Consider the following 17,331-nt stretch of genomic DNA (forward strand, 5'->3'; position numbering starts at 1 on the left):
TGATGCAACCCGGGTAAAAGGGATGAGTCGGGTCGAATACTCAACCGGGTATACTATCAAAATATATAAAAGGGAATATGAGTCGGACGTTAGGACTTAAAAATTTCTTCCGTCGATTAACAGGGAACTCAAGTAGAAAAATTAATACAACCGAATGACAACTGTAAAATGAACGCCCCGGGTAAGATGTACAATAAATGAGAGTATTCAATGCGCAAATTAATATCTGAATGACCCCCCAAATGCAAATAAAGCACTTGATATTTATAATGGAGATTGCAATGATGACCTCGTTCCTTGTGCTGATCATTAATTATAATAGGGTGGCTGATTATACCCTACATTCTGACACGTCAAATCGCATACTAGTCACATCCGGCCCACTTAATGTTGTCAACCATTTATGTTATTGTCAGAGATAGGTCGGCTATGCATGCTCTATCAAGTTGACGCCATTAAATGCTTTACTTATATCGAGGTGATCGAACATAAGGCCTCTCGGGCAGTTATAGAAGAGCTCGGGCATTTACACGTTTTGAGGAAACCAAGTCCCCGGGTGGTCCAATGACTTGTCGTATTGACTAATTGCTCATTTTATGATCTGAGTTGTGTTTTCGTCCCGAGCAATTATATGACCCGGTTTATTAACCCATCTTGCCACGCTATCGGCCTGAGAGCATCCCATCCTGACCTGGGCACTAATGGATATACTTAATGGCCCAGGAAGTTCCAGGGCCTATCCATGACCCGGGACGTCTCGGGGCATCAAGCATTCAAGCACACACCACACGTAAATTTGGGAAGGAAACCTCACGTTTTTGAGGGAAAATCAGCAAGGTCCTCCTTACATCGATGTTCTTCGCAAAGGCACAATTTAATCTCTTTTTTCTCATATAAACGCAAAGGCACAATTTAATCTCTTTTTTCTCATATATTACACCATATTATATTTTTAAAACATGTTTGCATGAAAAATATGTTGTCCTTGTATTTATTTTCGTTTTTATGCCATATTATGCTTAGAACATGTGTTTTTATAATTTATGTTTTTATAATTTAAAACTCTTGTTAATGGTGCATGAATGGGATGCCATCATATGGATTTGGGAAGGGATGTTTCTCCACACGTTTAAGGGTCCCTAGATGCATAGGTAAGGCCTGGATGCAAGGGAAACAAGCTAGAACGAAAATTGAGATCATAGGGCAAGGGTTCGACTTTTTGGGGAAAACTAGGAAGGGGGCTGTGCAAGTGTCTTCTAGGTAAAGGGTTGGGCTCGTGAGGGTTCTAGCCTCGAACCATGGTGGTCCACGCAAGGCTAGAGAGGCTAGGAGTGGAAGGGCGCACAACTAGGGCACCACTAGACGCGGCCATGCGCAAGGGAGAGAAACATGCACGTATGGCTCGAGAGTGCTGGACTAGGAAGGTCTTAAGGGGCTCAGTCTAGGTCCTAGGAGGGTTGGTCAGGGTCTGGTCCAGTCGGTTAGGGTCTAGGTGCGAAGGAATTGAGGTTGAGGTGAGATAGGGTTCGACCAACCTAGAACAGAAAATTCAGTAGCAATTCTTGGCATTTCCAATGGTTTAATGGGCTTGAATTGGGTTGTATATGGTCTATTTAGGTGTTAATAAGCTTTGGTTCAAATTTGGGAAAATTTGGTTAAGTTTCGAGTCAATGCGAGTCAAAATCGGGATGTACGTCTAAGTTTAAATACGAATTGGGAAATTAGTCGAGGGTTTTAAGCTTATATCTAAGAAATATTTATGGGTGCATTTTAAGGTGTCATGTTAAGTTTGGAATTATTAGGGTCGTCGTTTAAAGATCTAAGGATAAATTGTGAAAGTTAGGGCTTCAGGGGTAAAACGGTCATTTTATATCTGAAAAATGTTAGACGTCCTGGCAGTGCCCCAAATGTTGTAATGAATGTTAAAATGTTTATTTCAAATATTTATGGAATTTTATGATGAACCGTTAATGCTAAAAGACATGTTGCATGTTTGAGTTAAAAGAAAAATGATTTATATGTGCATGAATTTTTATAAGTGATAGAAATATGAAGAGTTGGAAGAGGTGAATTGATTGTGACTAATACGATGATATGTAAGGTCAAGGTTCAGTTGACGGGTGAGAGTGTCGCTGGTGTCCCCGCCGCTTAGTACCGTGGTAATAGATGGATCCATCGACCTACATCTAATACGAAAGTCACAATTGAGGATCTGAATTCAATAAAAAGGGAAACATATATGTATATGATGAAAAGGAAAAAGTATATGATGAAAGAAAAATGTTTAAGTTTATGCATGTTCATGAAAAGCTATTTTATTAAAAGTATTTTCACTATTGCTTGTGAATGTATATGTATTACTTGTTATCATGATTAAGATTTGCTGAGTCAATAGACTCACTAGGTGTGATCGATGTAGGTGAGCTTGATATTGATGGAGGTCTTGATGGTTGAACTAGCTGGACTGAAAGTGCACACAACCTGATGACCATCGCTAGTTTTCCGCAAATAAATCTACGCTTGTGATTTATCATTACTTAAAGATTTTTATAACTTATGATGCTTTTGAGAGGTTTTTGAGAGGATGTTAAAGTTAAGTTTATTTTTGAAATAATGTTAGTTTAGGTTGATTGACATTTACGATTTTTATGCTTTGGATTACTTTCTTTTGGATTTTCAAATAATAGTTGGTTGTCTTATTTTAAATGGTGCAAAAGTACTTTAAAATATAATTATGTATATTTCAGCTGAAAGTAGTAGGAAGAAAAAAAATTATAGTATATTTTAAAGAAAAACAATCAGTAAACGTTTTAATAAAAGTTTCATCTCAGATCATTTTTTGCTCTATTTGTGGTCCGACTATTTTTAAGTGTTGAGAAAATTAGCTCTTGTATAGCTAACACTATCAAGATCTATTACATTATTTATCAGTGTTATAGAAAAAATTTTAAAGTGTTCATTCACCCACATTCTCTAAACACATCTCCGATCCTAACATGAGCTATATAAAAGAATATCGATACCAAATAAGCAATATTTAGTGGATTTAATGACTTTGGAAAAAAAAGATCAAGAACAAACAAATAAATTTCAAATTACTAGAATAAAACCAAACATTGACAAATTACAGGAGTAAAATACAAAACATAATCAAATCGTTAATTTTAATTATAAAATTAATAGTGGGACCAATTTAGTAAGATATTTAAAAGTTTATTAAAGATCAAAAGTGTTATGTTCAAATATTTAGGAATTTAGCAGTGAAGTATACTTTATTTGATTTATTTACGGTATTTTTCATTACAGAAATAGATGCATATATATTCTTTGTCTGTGAAATGCAAAATTGTCCTCCCATTAACATTTTAATCTCCGGCTATGTCAAAAGAAGCTTGAATTTATTTATCATCAAACAGCTTCCTTTGTAGGTCTGTAGCTGCCACTGCAAGTCAAGAAGAAATTCACCGGCCAATGGCGGAAGTCTCCGAAGCTCCCTCGACGGAAACCATGCGAGAAACCAGACCTGGACTCAAACGCTTGACTCTCACTCTCACGGTTCTCTTCTCTTTCATATCAGGTAATATTGAAGCTTACATTTTTCTCTGCATTTTCAGATTTTTAATATTCGTTGCGTATTTTGATCCCAATTGCAGGTCTCCCTTTTTTTCTGAGGTCGATTGAAATCTACAGGTCGCCGCTGCCGTTCCGTGAAATTGATCATCTGTCTGCCGCGATCGATTCCAATTCTTCGCTGTTCCCTTGTCAATTTGAAGCTGTTTTTGTCAATTTCGGACGTGGTTCATCCACGGCTGACGAGTTATCTCTTTCAATTGAGTCTCATATGCGCAAACTTAGTGATAACGCTGTCCCATCCTGCGGTGCTTGTGATCTCAATTCCTCTATTTCTGTAACCCTAGACTACGGCTCCGAGTGTGTCCGTACCGGAAATAATGCGCGTTGGAAGTGTGGGTCGCTTAATGAGCTCAAGATTTATGAGCATTTGGGAAAATACGATGAACAGTTGTTCGATGAGGATTTGCTGGTGTTGTTGGATGATAGTAGTGGGAGTAATACAATTGGAAAAGTTTACACCGCTATTGTTGTGAGGATGGAGGAAAGTTCTGAAGCCAGGATGGCAGTTGGGAAGTACAGGCATGCTTGGATTGCAGGGGGTGTTTTGGAAGAGGATGCTGTGAAGGAGGTAGCCGAGATTTTTGTGAAAGTATTTGCAAATGGTGGAAAAGAGGAAGGGTCGATTAGCGGGGAGTTTATGCCCGTGGGGGCAGATGGGAGGATCGTGCTTTCTTTCAATTTACTGAATGCTGATCCGAGCAATTGGATTTATGACTGGTAAAAGAGTCTTCTGAATGTGATCTTTGGTAATTGCATCATTCAGATGCTGGTAAAAATTTTAATTGTCTCACTACAATTTCTCGTTTTTATGAGGAATCAATTTATGGATATTGCTCATTAAAATTATTTTTTCGTGCTATTCTGATTATATTTGTCAAATTGATTTTATAAATTCATCCCTGCTCTGTATGTTCAACCTTTCTTCCCAAAGACATTTGCTATGTGATGATGACTTATCTGGGGGGAAATATAACAAATAGAGACACGACAGTGTCATGGGAAGGCTCCATTAGTCTAGTGTTTGTACCGTTCTTCTTAAAAATTATCTTGTTTGTTAGGGATTTCCAAGATGCTGATGTGAATCTCTTGTCTCCCATAATTGAGGAGTTGAAGCCTCTGGCAGATGTTAAAGTGGAAAGTCAGGTCATACCCCTGCTTTTTCTCTTTTTTCTTTTTCTCTCCTCATTGTGTCATTTCATTAATCTTTCAAAGGAAGCTTATGGAATTCCGTCAAACTTACATGTGTTTATATTGATATTCTTGAACAATACTCTTTGACTTAATCTATCATTCTTGGCAAACATGCAGGTCTTATACAACACTCCGAAGTCTTCCTTTTCCTATTGGAATGAACAATTGGGCAGCTATATTTTCAGTGCGAAAGATCTCCCGTTCTTTGTATGTTCACTCAAAAATTTCTTATGTGAAGATCATCCTGGGAATAAACTTTGTAAATGATTAGTAAATGAACTTTAACCAGTGTGTGAATTGGATTTTCTTTAAGTGCTATTGGTTTGTGTGCCATCATTTCTGTGTTGTGAGTCATTCTTTATGGTATTGATATGTAGGTAAACTCAAATGAGTGGCATTTGGATACATCAGTTGCAGCTGGTGGGCGTTCAAAAATCCTGCAGTTTGTGGTGTATAATCTTTATTTCATTATCTTTCCTCATATCTCGTGTTCTGTTTTTTGTAGAAACTATTCTCCTGTCTTTTATTATACTCTGCATTTTCATTTTTGAAGTAGTTCAAATGTTCAATCTTCTGGCTATTTTTAAAAACAATCGAGAAAGTGAAAAAATCAGTAGCCAGAAAATGTGGCTTTTAGAACTTCAGATTATTCTCTTTAAGAAATAAAACAATTTTCAATGTTGTGCACTAACACAAAACCGATTCTAAGAGAAGTACATAAAATGCTCGCTTGATAGTACTTGTTTAATTCTGTATCCTAACTCAATCTAGTGGGTTTACATTGTGAATTATTAGCGTGTGGTCTTCTTTAGAGTCTATTGAATAATTGCTATTTGCTTTTGGTTCTTACACCAGATATGTACCATCTGCATCGGAGTGTCCACTTCTGTTGCAGCTACCAGATGGAGAAATTTCCATGACAAATGGCTTTATATCGCCTGTGAGTTGCACTTTTACTTCACAGTTTATTTTTTATGGTTTGCCTGTCACAGAATCTCAGCTCTTAAATTGTCCACTTGTAGATGTGGGGAGGTGTTTTAGTTTGGAACCCTCCAGGTTGTTTGAATGATACCAATATAGCACCTCATGGCAGATATAAAATATCACCTGAGGTCAGTAGCCTTTATTTGTGAAAACTCGTGAATAAAATGAAGTTGTTTATCATTGTTTGATTTTCCTTTTCGTGTTACGGAAAAATACTTAATTTTGGATGAGCTAGAATTTATATTTATGTGTACTAGATGGCTGTGTTTTCATACCATATTTACTTCAATTATTGATTTAAATGTCAAGATAAGTATAAGGTCTAAAATATAACTTGTGTACATTCTGAAAGCAGGACTTGAGGAAAATTTTTGAAGTGTTAGTTGGGCAGTTGCGGCAACTCTTTGGTTTAAAATCCAATGGTTTCTTTGGTGATACATCAGGGGCATTACAAATTTTAGCCAGTGAAAGAGGTTTTACGGAATGGTGAGAAAACAAGTCTGGTGATGGATAAAATGGCAGTAGAAGTTGTTTGATTTTATGCTTGATATGCTTTCTTTATCCGTTGGTGCTAAAATTACACAGAAATGAAGAATCAATATTCTTGATTCAGATACCAGAAAGGTCTTCAGCTTTATGGTGTCAGTCAAAAGACAGACAACGAAAAATGGATAGTTTCTTTCCGATTGAGATTCCTCATAATAAATTTATGCATGATATGATAAAAATGAACAGTTGGATTTTTTTCTAGGTTTTGTTTAATGGGTGACAAAGTTCTAATTTTTAATCAAAAATTGTTACTTTCATGTGTAGCTTTTAAAATTGTTAGATTCATTGGGAGTCTATCTAGAGGTGAAACTTAGAGTTTCTTCAATTAAGCTTATGAAAAGACCTTTTGTGCTCAAAGATCGAATCAAATACTTGTTTGATTCCATGAGCTGTTAGAATGTATTGGGAAAAATTAAAACTTAATCAAGTTATCTGGAGGCAGTGAATGAGAGTAACTTAGAGCTTCTTCAATTAAGCTTCTGAGCTAGAACTTGTGTGCTCAAAGGTCTTATCAAATACCTATTAGAACTCATAGACGGCTGGAACATATTGTAAAGAATGAAAATCGCATCCAGTGTGTGTTAGCAAAAACAGGCTGTTCAAATACAATTTAATTGTATTTTAAACAACAGCTATTGCTATTTTTTTTACTGGAAAAAGAATTTTAGGATTACAATTACTCCCCATGGAGCTTCTGATTCCTGCATCTTCGTTTTAGAATATCGCCCCTATCTCTTCTTTGTTTTCCTTAATGCTGATCTCTTAAGATAATCCCGCTTGTTTATATATTTATATATTCTTCACCGAAACAGCATCGCATTTCTTCTTATTCCCTTTTACAATCCTCTGTCTTAGCCAGCTTGCCAACTTACATTGATTCACTAGTGGAACAAAAAAAGGGCTACTGGGGATAGGAAGGACTGGTGAAATTTCACTATCATGACATAGGTGCCACACTATTTTATTGGTCAAACTAGAACTGTCAATGATCTTAACTGTAGCTTTCTACCATCGAAGAGACATGGTTTGTTGCTTTTCATACTTTGTATCAAAAGCTCTTTACTAAACCAAGGGATTCTACATTTAAGCTCCTTTATGGTAGGAATAAGCTCCACCAAATGCCTAAAGCATTTAACTATTTATCCTTTTTGTTGCTCATGCTTTTTACATCAATGCCTGTTGGATCTTTGGTTTTCTTGTGGTGTCTGTTTGGACACTGATGGCTTGCGTATATTATGTGATTCAGGGAATTGGATGTGCTGTCACGGCAACACACTTGTTTTAATCTTCTTCAATGCAGCACAACTCTTGGCTCACTTTCTCGATTGGTGTGTCATCTGCTTTTAACTATCAATTTTTCATTTAAGCATTTTGGTGTAACCAGGTTAAATGTGCAGGTACAGTCACTCCCGAGAATGATCATTAAGGATGAAATAGGAAAACAGGTGAGTGTACCTTAGCATGTTACTGAGATAGGGCTCATATCAATTCATCTCAAGATTCATTAGTTAAACAACAGGATTTTTGGTTCCCTTCTGATGCTGATTGATTAATCTAGTATTATTCCAGTTTATATTTTGGTCGTGGTTATATAATAATTTAATTCACTCATTTTACTTGAGCAGGTGAAGTTTTCTCTTGAAGCTGCAAAGTTGACATTAAGCAATGTGTCCCATGGAGCTTATGATGCTTCAGCCGGTATGAATTTATAGTTGGTGATGTGATGAAGAAACATTTTTTTCCGTTCGTCACACTTAACATACTAATACATACATCCATTATTTTGTCTGTCAGTATCCTCGAGACGAGCAAAATCCTTTGCAGAAGATGCATTCTATCACCCGTCTATGATGTCTGTGAGCTACTATTCGTTTGAGCACTGCTTTGCTGTCTATTCGGTTCGTTCCATGACACTTAACTGTTTTTAGAACTTCTATGGTGTCCATATCTTGTTTGATGATATTGCATGCTTTATTTAAGCATTCTAGATTTACCAGAGCAAAACTTTAAAATTGAGAAAATATGGGTTACCACGTGATATATAAAAAAGCTGTCTTTCGCTTTTAGCACACTCGTGATACTTGAAAATTGGAGGCATTGCTGTGAGAATTAACCCTGACAAGAACTTGTAAATGGAGAAGCAAAACAGTTAAAATAGTTAGCTACCACAAACAACATTGACATGTGTGATTATATTTTCAGAGATTCCGTTACACTGCTTGTTGTCATTTGCACAAAACAATCCTCCTATCATGGTCCTCTATCTGGCATCAAGTTAGGGAGCATTAGAAATAGAGGCCTTGTTTGGATTAAGTTTGGTGTTTGGACAAAGTATTTTAAAAATGTTTTGTGTGATTAAAATATATGTTGTCTGGTTTTGGGAGAGAGGTTTAGCTGTGCATGGCTAATTGTGTCAGAAATTGTTTGAAGTTGAAAATAAATTATCTTAAACTTTAAAAATTGTTTTTTGTTTCTTAAATCTTAATACGATAACATATTATTTCTGGGGACTGTTCAATGGATAGTAACGATCAAATTGGAAGACTTGAAAATAAGGATAACTGTTTTAGGGGAAATGGAAGGAAAATGAGTTAATAATTTTGATTCTATTTTCGCCTTTGGGAGATGGCAAAGGGATGGGAAAAATAATCCACTGCAGAAAAATAAGCATGTTTATTCTCTTGTTTAGAATTTCCTCTTTTGGGTTAATTGACATGAGTAGGTCTCTTGTAAGACGGTCTCACGAATCTTTATTTGTAAGATGGGTCAACCCTACCGATATTCACAATAAAAAATAATACTCTAGCATAAAAAGTAATATTTTTTCATGGATGACCCAAATAAGAGATCCGTCTCACAAAATACGACCCGTGAGACCGCCTGACACAAGTTTTTGCCAATTGATGTACAAAGAGACACCAAAAACAAAAACACGTTCTTTAAGATCTTGTTTTTATGGATATGCAATGTAGAAGATGATCTGAAAAGCGAAAACCTGTCATCTGATAATTAATCTGTTCCTCTTTTTTGACAGCCCTTCTTCTTACCAGTTTCACTGCATGTGATTCTTGCGGTCCTCAGAGAATGGAAAAGATACAAGCAAGAAAGCAATAAATATAAAGCATGGAAAGCCAAATTGAATTAGTTTCTTATTGAACAAAAATGAAATTCATACGAAGTTTGAAGGATTTAAGGTCCTGGATGCTGCGGGTTCCTTTTACATTCTCATCAAACTTCACGAGAAAGTTCAGTGTATGTCGTCGGACAGTAAATCGTCCGTTTGCTATTTCTTTGTACGAAAACTTTGATCACCTGAAAACCATCTATTAAGCGGTGAAATATTCTAAGGGTTAGGATGGTGGATGAATGATCTCAGAAATGTTCTCTAGTTAACTCATGCTAAGTAACCTCAAAAGAGGCGAACGAAAAAATTCGGGTAAAATGTGAACATTTGATGGAACTGATTTAATTTGGTTGGGTTTGTTCGGAATTTCGTTTCTTTGTTATGAAAATTTCAGTTTACCAAGGAACACTCGATTAGAAAAAAAAAACATTGAAAATGGATCAAACTGATTGATTTGCTTAAAAAGTCTAGTTTAATTGGTGTTTTTTTGTTTGCCATCTAATCCAAACCCTGTCCATTTTCGCTTGGAGGAGGGAGGGTATAGTGGGAACAATTTTCTCACCTCGAATGACAATTTTGGGGAAGATGTAAATTTCAACCCCAAATTACAATAATTTCAAACACGCAACTACTAGTCAATTAAATTAAGCACAAACTTTTCAAAAGAATCAAACCCAAGCTTTTCAAGACACTTGTAACTAGATAAACAAATTGAGTTGCACATGCCAACGCATACTTGTTTTAGAAATACCCCAGTTGAAGTGGAAATTACCATTATGCCTATGTGTTCTTACAAGATCAATGTGGTTGTTGATGAATGATGAGACAGAAAATCAGACAACAATTCATTATGAAGAAACAACACATCTCAGTATTACTTAAAACACAACCTCGTAGACAAAGAGATGCTCGTTGATCTTTACTTAAACGATACAATATCACTGAGAAACGAATCGAGATTAGTTATAGACGTCCCACCATCCGCAATCGCCCCACGAGTTGTATCTCGAAGCGCTCTTGCCCTTGTTGCCATCTCCTTCCTCTCAACACTTTCCAAATCCATGAAACTCTTTACGAGCCTAGCAATTTCTCTGCTTCTCAGAAGATCTCCGGATCCAACACCTCTCTTGGCATCCAAACCTATCTTCCAATCTTCAACTACGTGCTTACGGATCGTGGTCTGATCCATTACTATCGGAAAAGCAATAATCGGCACACCAGCAAAAATACACTCCATCGTAGAATTCCATCCACAATGCGTCCAGAATCCTCCGACAGAAGAGTGGCATAAAACCTTCAATTGTTCACACCAAGGCACTACTCTCCCTAAATGGCCACATTTTTCTTTTAGCCTCTCGGATTCGCCACGAGCCACCCACAAGAACTTAACACCACTTTCGCGCAACCCATCGGCAATTTCATCCATTTGGACACTTGAAACAGAAAGAAAGCTTCCCAATGATACATATAACACTGAACTTGAAGGTTGAGAGTTTAACCAATTGAAGTAGTTATCGTGCTCGTCTTGGTTTGTTGAGAAATATGTGGCTTTCTCGAGATTGAAGTAAGGTATTGCTGGACCAAACGTGTATATAGGGAATGCAAATTCTTGTTTTAAAACATCTATGACATTAAGTTCAAGATCTGAGATAGAAGTGAACAAGAGATATCGGGCCCTGCGTACATTGGGAAAAACACGGAGCGCTAGATCAAGGACGCGTTGATCTTTCATATGGATGATGGACGGAATATCAGCCAACCGAATTGAAGCAATGCCAGGGATGTAGTCTACTCGTTCTTCCCCTCTTTCTGCCTCGTATTCAGTTAAGAGCGAATAGTTATCACATATAGAACACAAGATGCATTAAGTAAGAAATATGGTAGGACAACATAATTGTAGGAATGTATAGTCAATCAAGATCTGTAAAAAGTGATTCTTTTTATTAGATTTACCCAATTCCATGCTTGAAGAAGCCGGTAAATATTTCGGAGTTGTACATTTTTTGGAACTTCTACACTACAATTTTACCATCTCTACGTCTATGAATCGATCTCACACGATGGAACCATAGTACGCATTGAAATGATCCGACGAAGCCCAATGTATACTATTCATATTTGATATTTGAGCTAGTATTCCAAACATTAGTCTAGCCAACTCGACATCTATTTGAAGCTTTAAGAACAACTGTTTTGAGCTGTAACTCAGCTTGTTCAATCAGAGTTTTGAACTTAAAATCGAATTTTATAGAACTAATACTAGATTATTGTTCGGGTTGGTGGGTTCGTTTGTTTCGGATATAGTTACAATGGACAACGTTAAATCTCACAAGCAGTTGCAGCCTCTTTGAATAATCTTGAATCTTTTTTAAGCTTCGGTTTAGTTCATTCATTTGAATTTAAGTTAATCATTCCATACACATAAATGATAACACATCATTTAATTATCCGGTTATGTTTACTAAAACCTCGCAACTAAACAATAAAATCAAACTAGGACAATACACTCACCAGATAACTCAAACGGGTGATGACCTTTCTGAACGAGGAGGTTAAAATGGTAAAAGATGGAGAACACCGAAGCCGGCATCGGCCAAAGCGAAGCCACAGGGATATTCCTTCGATTCCCTACCTCCACTGCCCAGTTCAAGAAAGTATCCGCAATGATGATATTGACCGTCGCTCCAAGCCGGTCAAGCAGCCGTTCAAACGGCTCCCCCATCTTAGTCTGAGTAGCCCCCACGAAACTAGGCATGTCGGCAGCGCGGTGCAGCTCGGACGGCAGGACATTTGGGATAGTGGCAAATTGGATGTTATCCGGCTTCTCTTCGGAGCCGATGAAGCCGAGCCACTCCTCCGTGACGACCAAAGTGATTAGGAGATGGGGTTTTCGGTTCGTGAGCAGTTTGCAGAGGTTCATCATAGGATTTACATGACCTCGACCCGGGTACGGGACAGCCACGACGTGGCACGGCGTGGTTGAGTGGGTTCCTGCCGACGGAGCCATGAGTTGAGAACCGAAGTTTCTGCTTCATTGCTAGTCGCATATATATAATATATTGCGTTTGAGACAGACAGACAGACAGATAATGCAACCTGTAGTCAAAGCAACCTATTGTCAAAGGTTGGTGAAACCGGTGGTAGACCGAATAAACATAAATTGGTACATTTACTTAATTATTATTATTATTATTATTATTATATGATTTAACTAAAAAAAACAATTTTATCTTTAAACTTAAATTTATTTCAAGTCCAATTACTATTATTATTATATTTAATTTCATACGTATTTTTATTTTAAAAACTGTTTTATTGATTAGTTTTTTTAAAAAAATATATATATATTAAATTAGGAACTTTTGAAAAAAATGGTTTTAAACAAATTGTTAAAAATATAAAATCTTCTGTACCTCTTCATAATGAAAAAAATGATTATTAGATTATTACAGAATAAAGACATTTCACTTTATAGAAAAATTAGTAATTTATTCATATTGGATTAATTCAAATAGCTTTAGACCTTTAACTTTAGAAGGTTTACCAGAAAGCTTTATAGTAGCTTTAAGAGATCATAGAGATTTAAATTGGAAACAATCTCTTATGGAAATAATTCAATCTAGTCTGACTCATGGTTCATTATATTTTGATGTTTATCCCAATTTATTTTTATCTTTGTCTGATATAAATATATTATATTCTTTAACATTAAATGTTAAAACACATGGTTATAATTATACTCATGGAACAAAAGTAATATGTATCTGTTACCGAATATATTATAAACCAATATTTACTTTAAATCCGATGTGTGAAAATATAGATAAAAAATAAAATGAAACTATTCTTATATAAACAAATTTCAATAGATCTAATATTACAACTCGTAGATATATTAAATGAGAAGAAATTGAATTTTCAGATAGTTGGAAAATTGAACAAGCTGTTCTTAGAAATCTTATAATAAATATATATTTACAACAAGTTATACAAACTATTGAAAGATCTGTTCAAATACAGTTTAATGATGAACAAAGAAGATTATTAACATCTTCTGTTTATGTTAGATCAAGATATAGTCATTCTTTTATTTCAATTTTAGATTATATGGTGGTGAAAGGATCGGTTACAAAATAATAAGTGTTTAGAAGGGGGTTGAATAAACACTCACGGATTCTATGTTCTTTTCGAAAATTGAGTTAAGTTTAGTGACAAACTGATACTCGTTATCTCGTCAGTCAATAACAATCAGTTTAATTGAAAAAACAGTTGCGGAAGTAAACTAACTGAGAGATAGAATAACTGAAGTAATATGATAACTGAAATAAAATGCACACGGTTTGTTTCTGGATGTTCGGAGAATAGAATAACTCCTACGTAACCCCTTCTATCACGAAGATAGGATTTCCACTAAAGACTTTGATCGAATACAATAGTTGTACTGACCCACTTCAGTTTGGACTTATCACTGCTAATACTGAAACTCTTAGTTACAAAAAAAACTTCTACAGTTCGTGACTGATCTGAGCACAACGTAAAGAATCTAGCAAAGATTACAACGTGCTAATAAGCTCGAGAATGTAGCCTTGAATGCTACTGATAAAACTAATAAGTGTGATCTTTTGATTTGCGTAGTGATTTTAGCAGCGTAACAGCTTGAATAGAATAGTTGCATTGAAATTGTTTCGTTGCGTTTTTACTCGGCTGCTTTCTTCATCTATTTATAGGCTTCCCTCTTCAACGGTAACTTTAAGCAATTTTGAACTTTATATCCATTGAATGCCACGTCGAAATTCCTCTGACACCCGTACAATGTGATCTCTGAAATGCGGCGTTCCACTAAGTAACGGCCTGCAGTGTATTACTGTCGGTTGTTGATAACTGATGACGTGTTCAGCTGAAAAATCAGCTGTTAGGCGATAGCTGCTAGGGAATACAACTGCTGATAGTCAGCCACGCATTCAGTTGCTGGATTCAGTCGCGCAATTCAGTTTCCTCGTGTTCAGTTATTTGCATAAGCAGTTGGTTCGCAATTTGTCAAACGCCGAAACTTAATATCCAACAGTTTCCCCCTTTTAGGTGTTTGACAAAACTAAGCAAATAATAAATGATCAATTGAACTCTTTGTAGATAAAATAATCTTCGATCTTTATAAAATTCTCTCAGTGTACAGGTTTGTACAAAGAATGAAAGAATAAAATAATCTTCAAGAAAACGAATCCATCAACTGATAAAAATTCTCTGTGAGACTTCTTCTGTATGGGCTATAGTGTGGGTTAGCTTAGGTCTTTTCCTCCTTTTTGTCAAACGCCTCCATTCCGACAGCTAATCCCCGAACATCAACTGATAAAAGCTTAACAGAGGTGGCGACGTCTGAGACTGTATTAGGCATAGTAGTTTGCAGCAAGTCTATTTTTCTGGAAACAGATGTCTCCACAAATTCAACTCTCTTGCCTATTGCATCTTGAGTCAGGGAAATACTTTCAGCTATACCTCTATTCTTTTGATTTCGTCCACTGCAAAAGAGAGAGTGGTCACAGAAGCGTGAATTTTTTGTAATCTCTCAGAATTGAATTTATTTGAGGAGTCTAGCTTCAATGTATGAGCAAGCTGAGTAGATTGGATATCTGAAATCGCCATCATCATCTTTGACAGGTCGTGCTGGATGGTTTGAATCTCTTCCAGTACCGAATCAAAGTTTATCGAAGGATGAGGAGATGAAGGTCCAGTTGGCTCTGGTTCTTGTTCTCTTGAGGCTTCATCAAATATTACCAGAGTCTTGTCAGTTATTATCGGTTCTGCACTGACCATTTCAGAAGTATCCTCTACACCTGCTTCTTGTTGAATTTGGAGAGGAGAAAGAATGAGTGGTTGATCAGTTGAGTGAGCAACTGAAACTGAAGTTGGCTCTTCAGTTTGAATGTCTTCAGATAGCTGAGCCTCCAAAGTTTCAATAGCTGCTTGTTCAGTAACACCAACTGACTGAACTGGCTGTTCAGTTTCTTCAATCATTGCCTTCTCGGCAGGTTCTTCAGTCGGAATGACTTCTTCAGCTGATATAGATGATTCTAGCTGAATATCACAGGTGACGGATTGGATGACCTCATAAAGATTGGCCAATGATAAATCAGCTTCTGAATAAAGATTAGGATCAACAGATGAAGAAGGAGGTGCTACAGACGATGAAGGTTGAGCAACTGAAGTGGAGGGGACAGTTGCTTGTTGATCAGTTTCAGCACCGTCCTTGGGAGGTCTTTGAACTGAGTCCTCGGTTGGTCTTCTGATGATTCGTCTTGAGGAGCTTCTGGAAAAACCAGTTCTTGACCCATTTTTCAATACTTTATTTCCATCTGTAGTGAGACAAGATCCGATTCTAGTTGTTCATGCACAGCTTTGTCATTATGTGCAGTTGTACTGGTAGGGTCATAGTTCAGTTTCAGCTGAGCAACTATCTTCTGTTGCTTTTTGGCTCTCAGCTGATTGAAGAAGTAATTCTTCCTCTCCAGTGCCTGAACTATGGAAGATGCCTTAACCACTCTTAACACTACATGTTCCAGCTTTATAAATTTTTGCAGTTTGGATTTTTTCTGAAGCTCTTTGGCGAATACATGCGTTCTGAATTTCACCCATGCATCATAGGTTTTGAGCTTATTTGCTGAAAATTCATTGATCTCTTCCCAGATAAGATCAATGTGTGTTTGAATGGCATTTTTTGGCCTGGGCTCTTCTTGCATTTTGCCCTTGCCCTTAGTGTCAGTCAGGGCATGAGGAATACTCAATCCTGAGGTAGTAGCATCGATGTTTTCTCTGATCACTACCCCCTTTGGTCTGGCAGCAGGTAGAGGGGTGTAACCAGATATGGTGATCAGGGGAGCCTTTACTCCAGCAACTTTCTTCTTGTCACGTGGTTTGGTGACCGTTGTCTTCTTTGGTAGAATGAGAGATAGAGGCAACTGATCCTCAGTTGAGGGTTCAACTCTAACTGCTTTCACAGGAACAGCCTGGATTGGCTGTTGAGTTGCTGATTCCATCAATCTTTCAGTTGGTATGGCTTCAACTGTAGCAGCAGGCTTGGTTTTCAACGTCCTTGGTTTCTTGAGGACTTTTGGAGACGGAGTCCTCTCAGATTCGGATTCAGTTACAATCAGTCTGCGCTTGATTGTCTTCTTCTTTTGAACTGATTTGGGAGGTTTTTGAATTCCAATTTCCTTTTTGACTTTCACGAATTGTGCAGAGGACATTTCCAACTTTTGTTTGGGAGGTTGGACATTTTTGGCATTGAATATCTTCAGTTTAGATGATCTCTCTGAGTCATCAGCCACTAGTCCCTTGACTTTCATCAAATAGCTCAACTGTACGGCAAAACCTTTGGATTGCTTGGTCGACTGAAACATATTTCTCAAGGTGTTGAAGATGATGTTCTTCCAGTTCACCTTTCGACCAGCCATAATAGCAGTCATGGCTTGAAACTTTTCCAAAGTCAGAGCAGCAAAGGATCCAGCCTTTGCCAAAAGCCCTTTTGCTACTATATCTGCCAGCAGTTGTACTTCTGGCTTCAGCTCCTTCTTTGGATCGGAAACCTTGATTTTCCGACCATCAGCAGATTGTAAGGTTTGCATTTCTTCAATATCTGACCCCCTGACTTCCGAAAGATTAACCAACCCATCAGCAGGTAGTTGGAAAAGATTGCAGAAAAACTCCTCCTCAATGATCAGCAACTGGCCATTTACAGTACATGCTATGCTTCCGTCTTGTGTAACATAGCCATTTTAGTAGATATCCCGAATTTCTTTGGGATAGATTTCTTGGGAAGATAGTCCCAAAAATGATTTTAATCCAGTTGCTTCCAG

The 17,331-nt window shown here is 37.0% G+C and overlaps 2 protein-coding genes across 2 annotated transcripts; one reads left to right on the forward strand and one right to left on the reverse strand.

Moving 5' to 3' along the window:
• Positions 1 to 3,343: 3,343 nt before the first annotated feature.
• Positions 3,344 to 9,817, forward strand: LOC140991554 (uncharacterized). Its single transcript, XM_073461562.1, has 13 exons — positions 3,344 to 3,577; positions 3,654 to 4,350; positions 4,692 to 4,776; positions 4,942 to 5,031; positions 5,202 to 5,275; positions 5,680 to 5,764; positions 5,847 to 5,936; positions 6,164 to 6,294; positions 7,604 to 7,685; positions 7,755 to 7,802; positions 7,983 to 8,055; positions 8,152 to 8,255; positions 9,392 to 9,817. Exons 1-13 carry the CDS (start codon positions 3,472 to 3,474, stop codon positions 9,500 to 9,502), a joined length of 1,776 nt encoding a protein of 591 aa, XP_073317663.1. The 5' UTR covers positions 3,344 to 3,471; the 3' UTR covers positions 9,503 to 9,817.
• A 497-nt stretch (positions 9,818 to 10,314) lies between these two features.
• Positions 10,315 to 12,536, reverse strand: LOC140991848 (UDP-glycosyltransferase 87A1-like). Its single transcript, XM_073462008.1, has 2 exons — positions 11,993 to 12,536; positions 10,315 to 11,290 (listed from the first exon to the last, which is right to left on the reverse strand). The coding sequence occupies exons 1-2, from the start codon at positions 12,486 to 12,488 to the stop codon at positions 10,401 to 10,403; spliced, it is 1,386 nt and encodes a 461-aa protein (XP_073318109.1). The 5' UTR covers positions 12,489 to 12,536; the 3' UTR covers positions 10,315 to 10,400.
• Between the last annotated feature and the right edge of the window lie 4,795 nt (positions 12,537 to 17,331).

The sequence above is a fragment of the Primulina huaijiensis genome, chromosome 13 (genome assembly GCF_012295235.1).
Source record: "Primulina huaijiensis isolate GDHJ02 chromosome 13, ASM1229523v2, whole genome shotgun sequence".
In the NCBI taxonomy this organism is placed as follows: domain Eukaryota; kingdom Viridiplantae; phylum Streptophyta; class Magnoliopsida; order Lamiales; family Gesneriaceae; genus Primulina; species Primulina huaijiensis.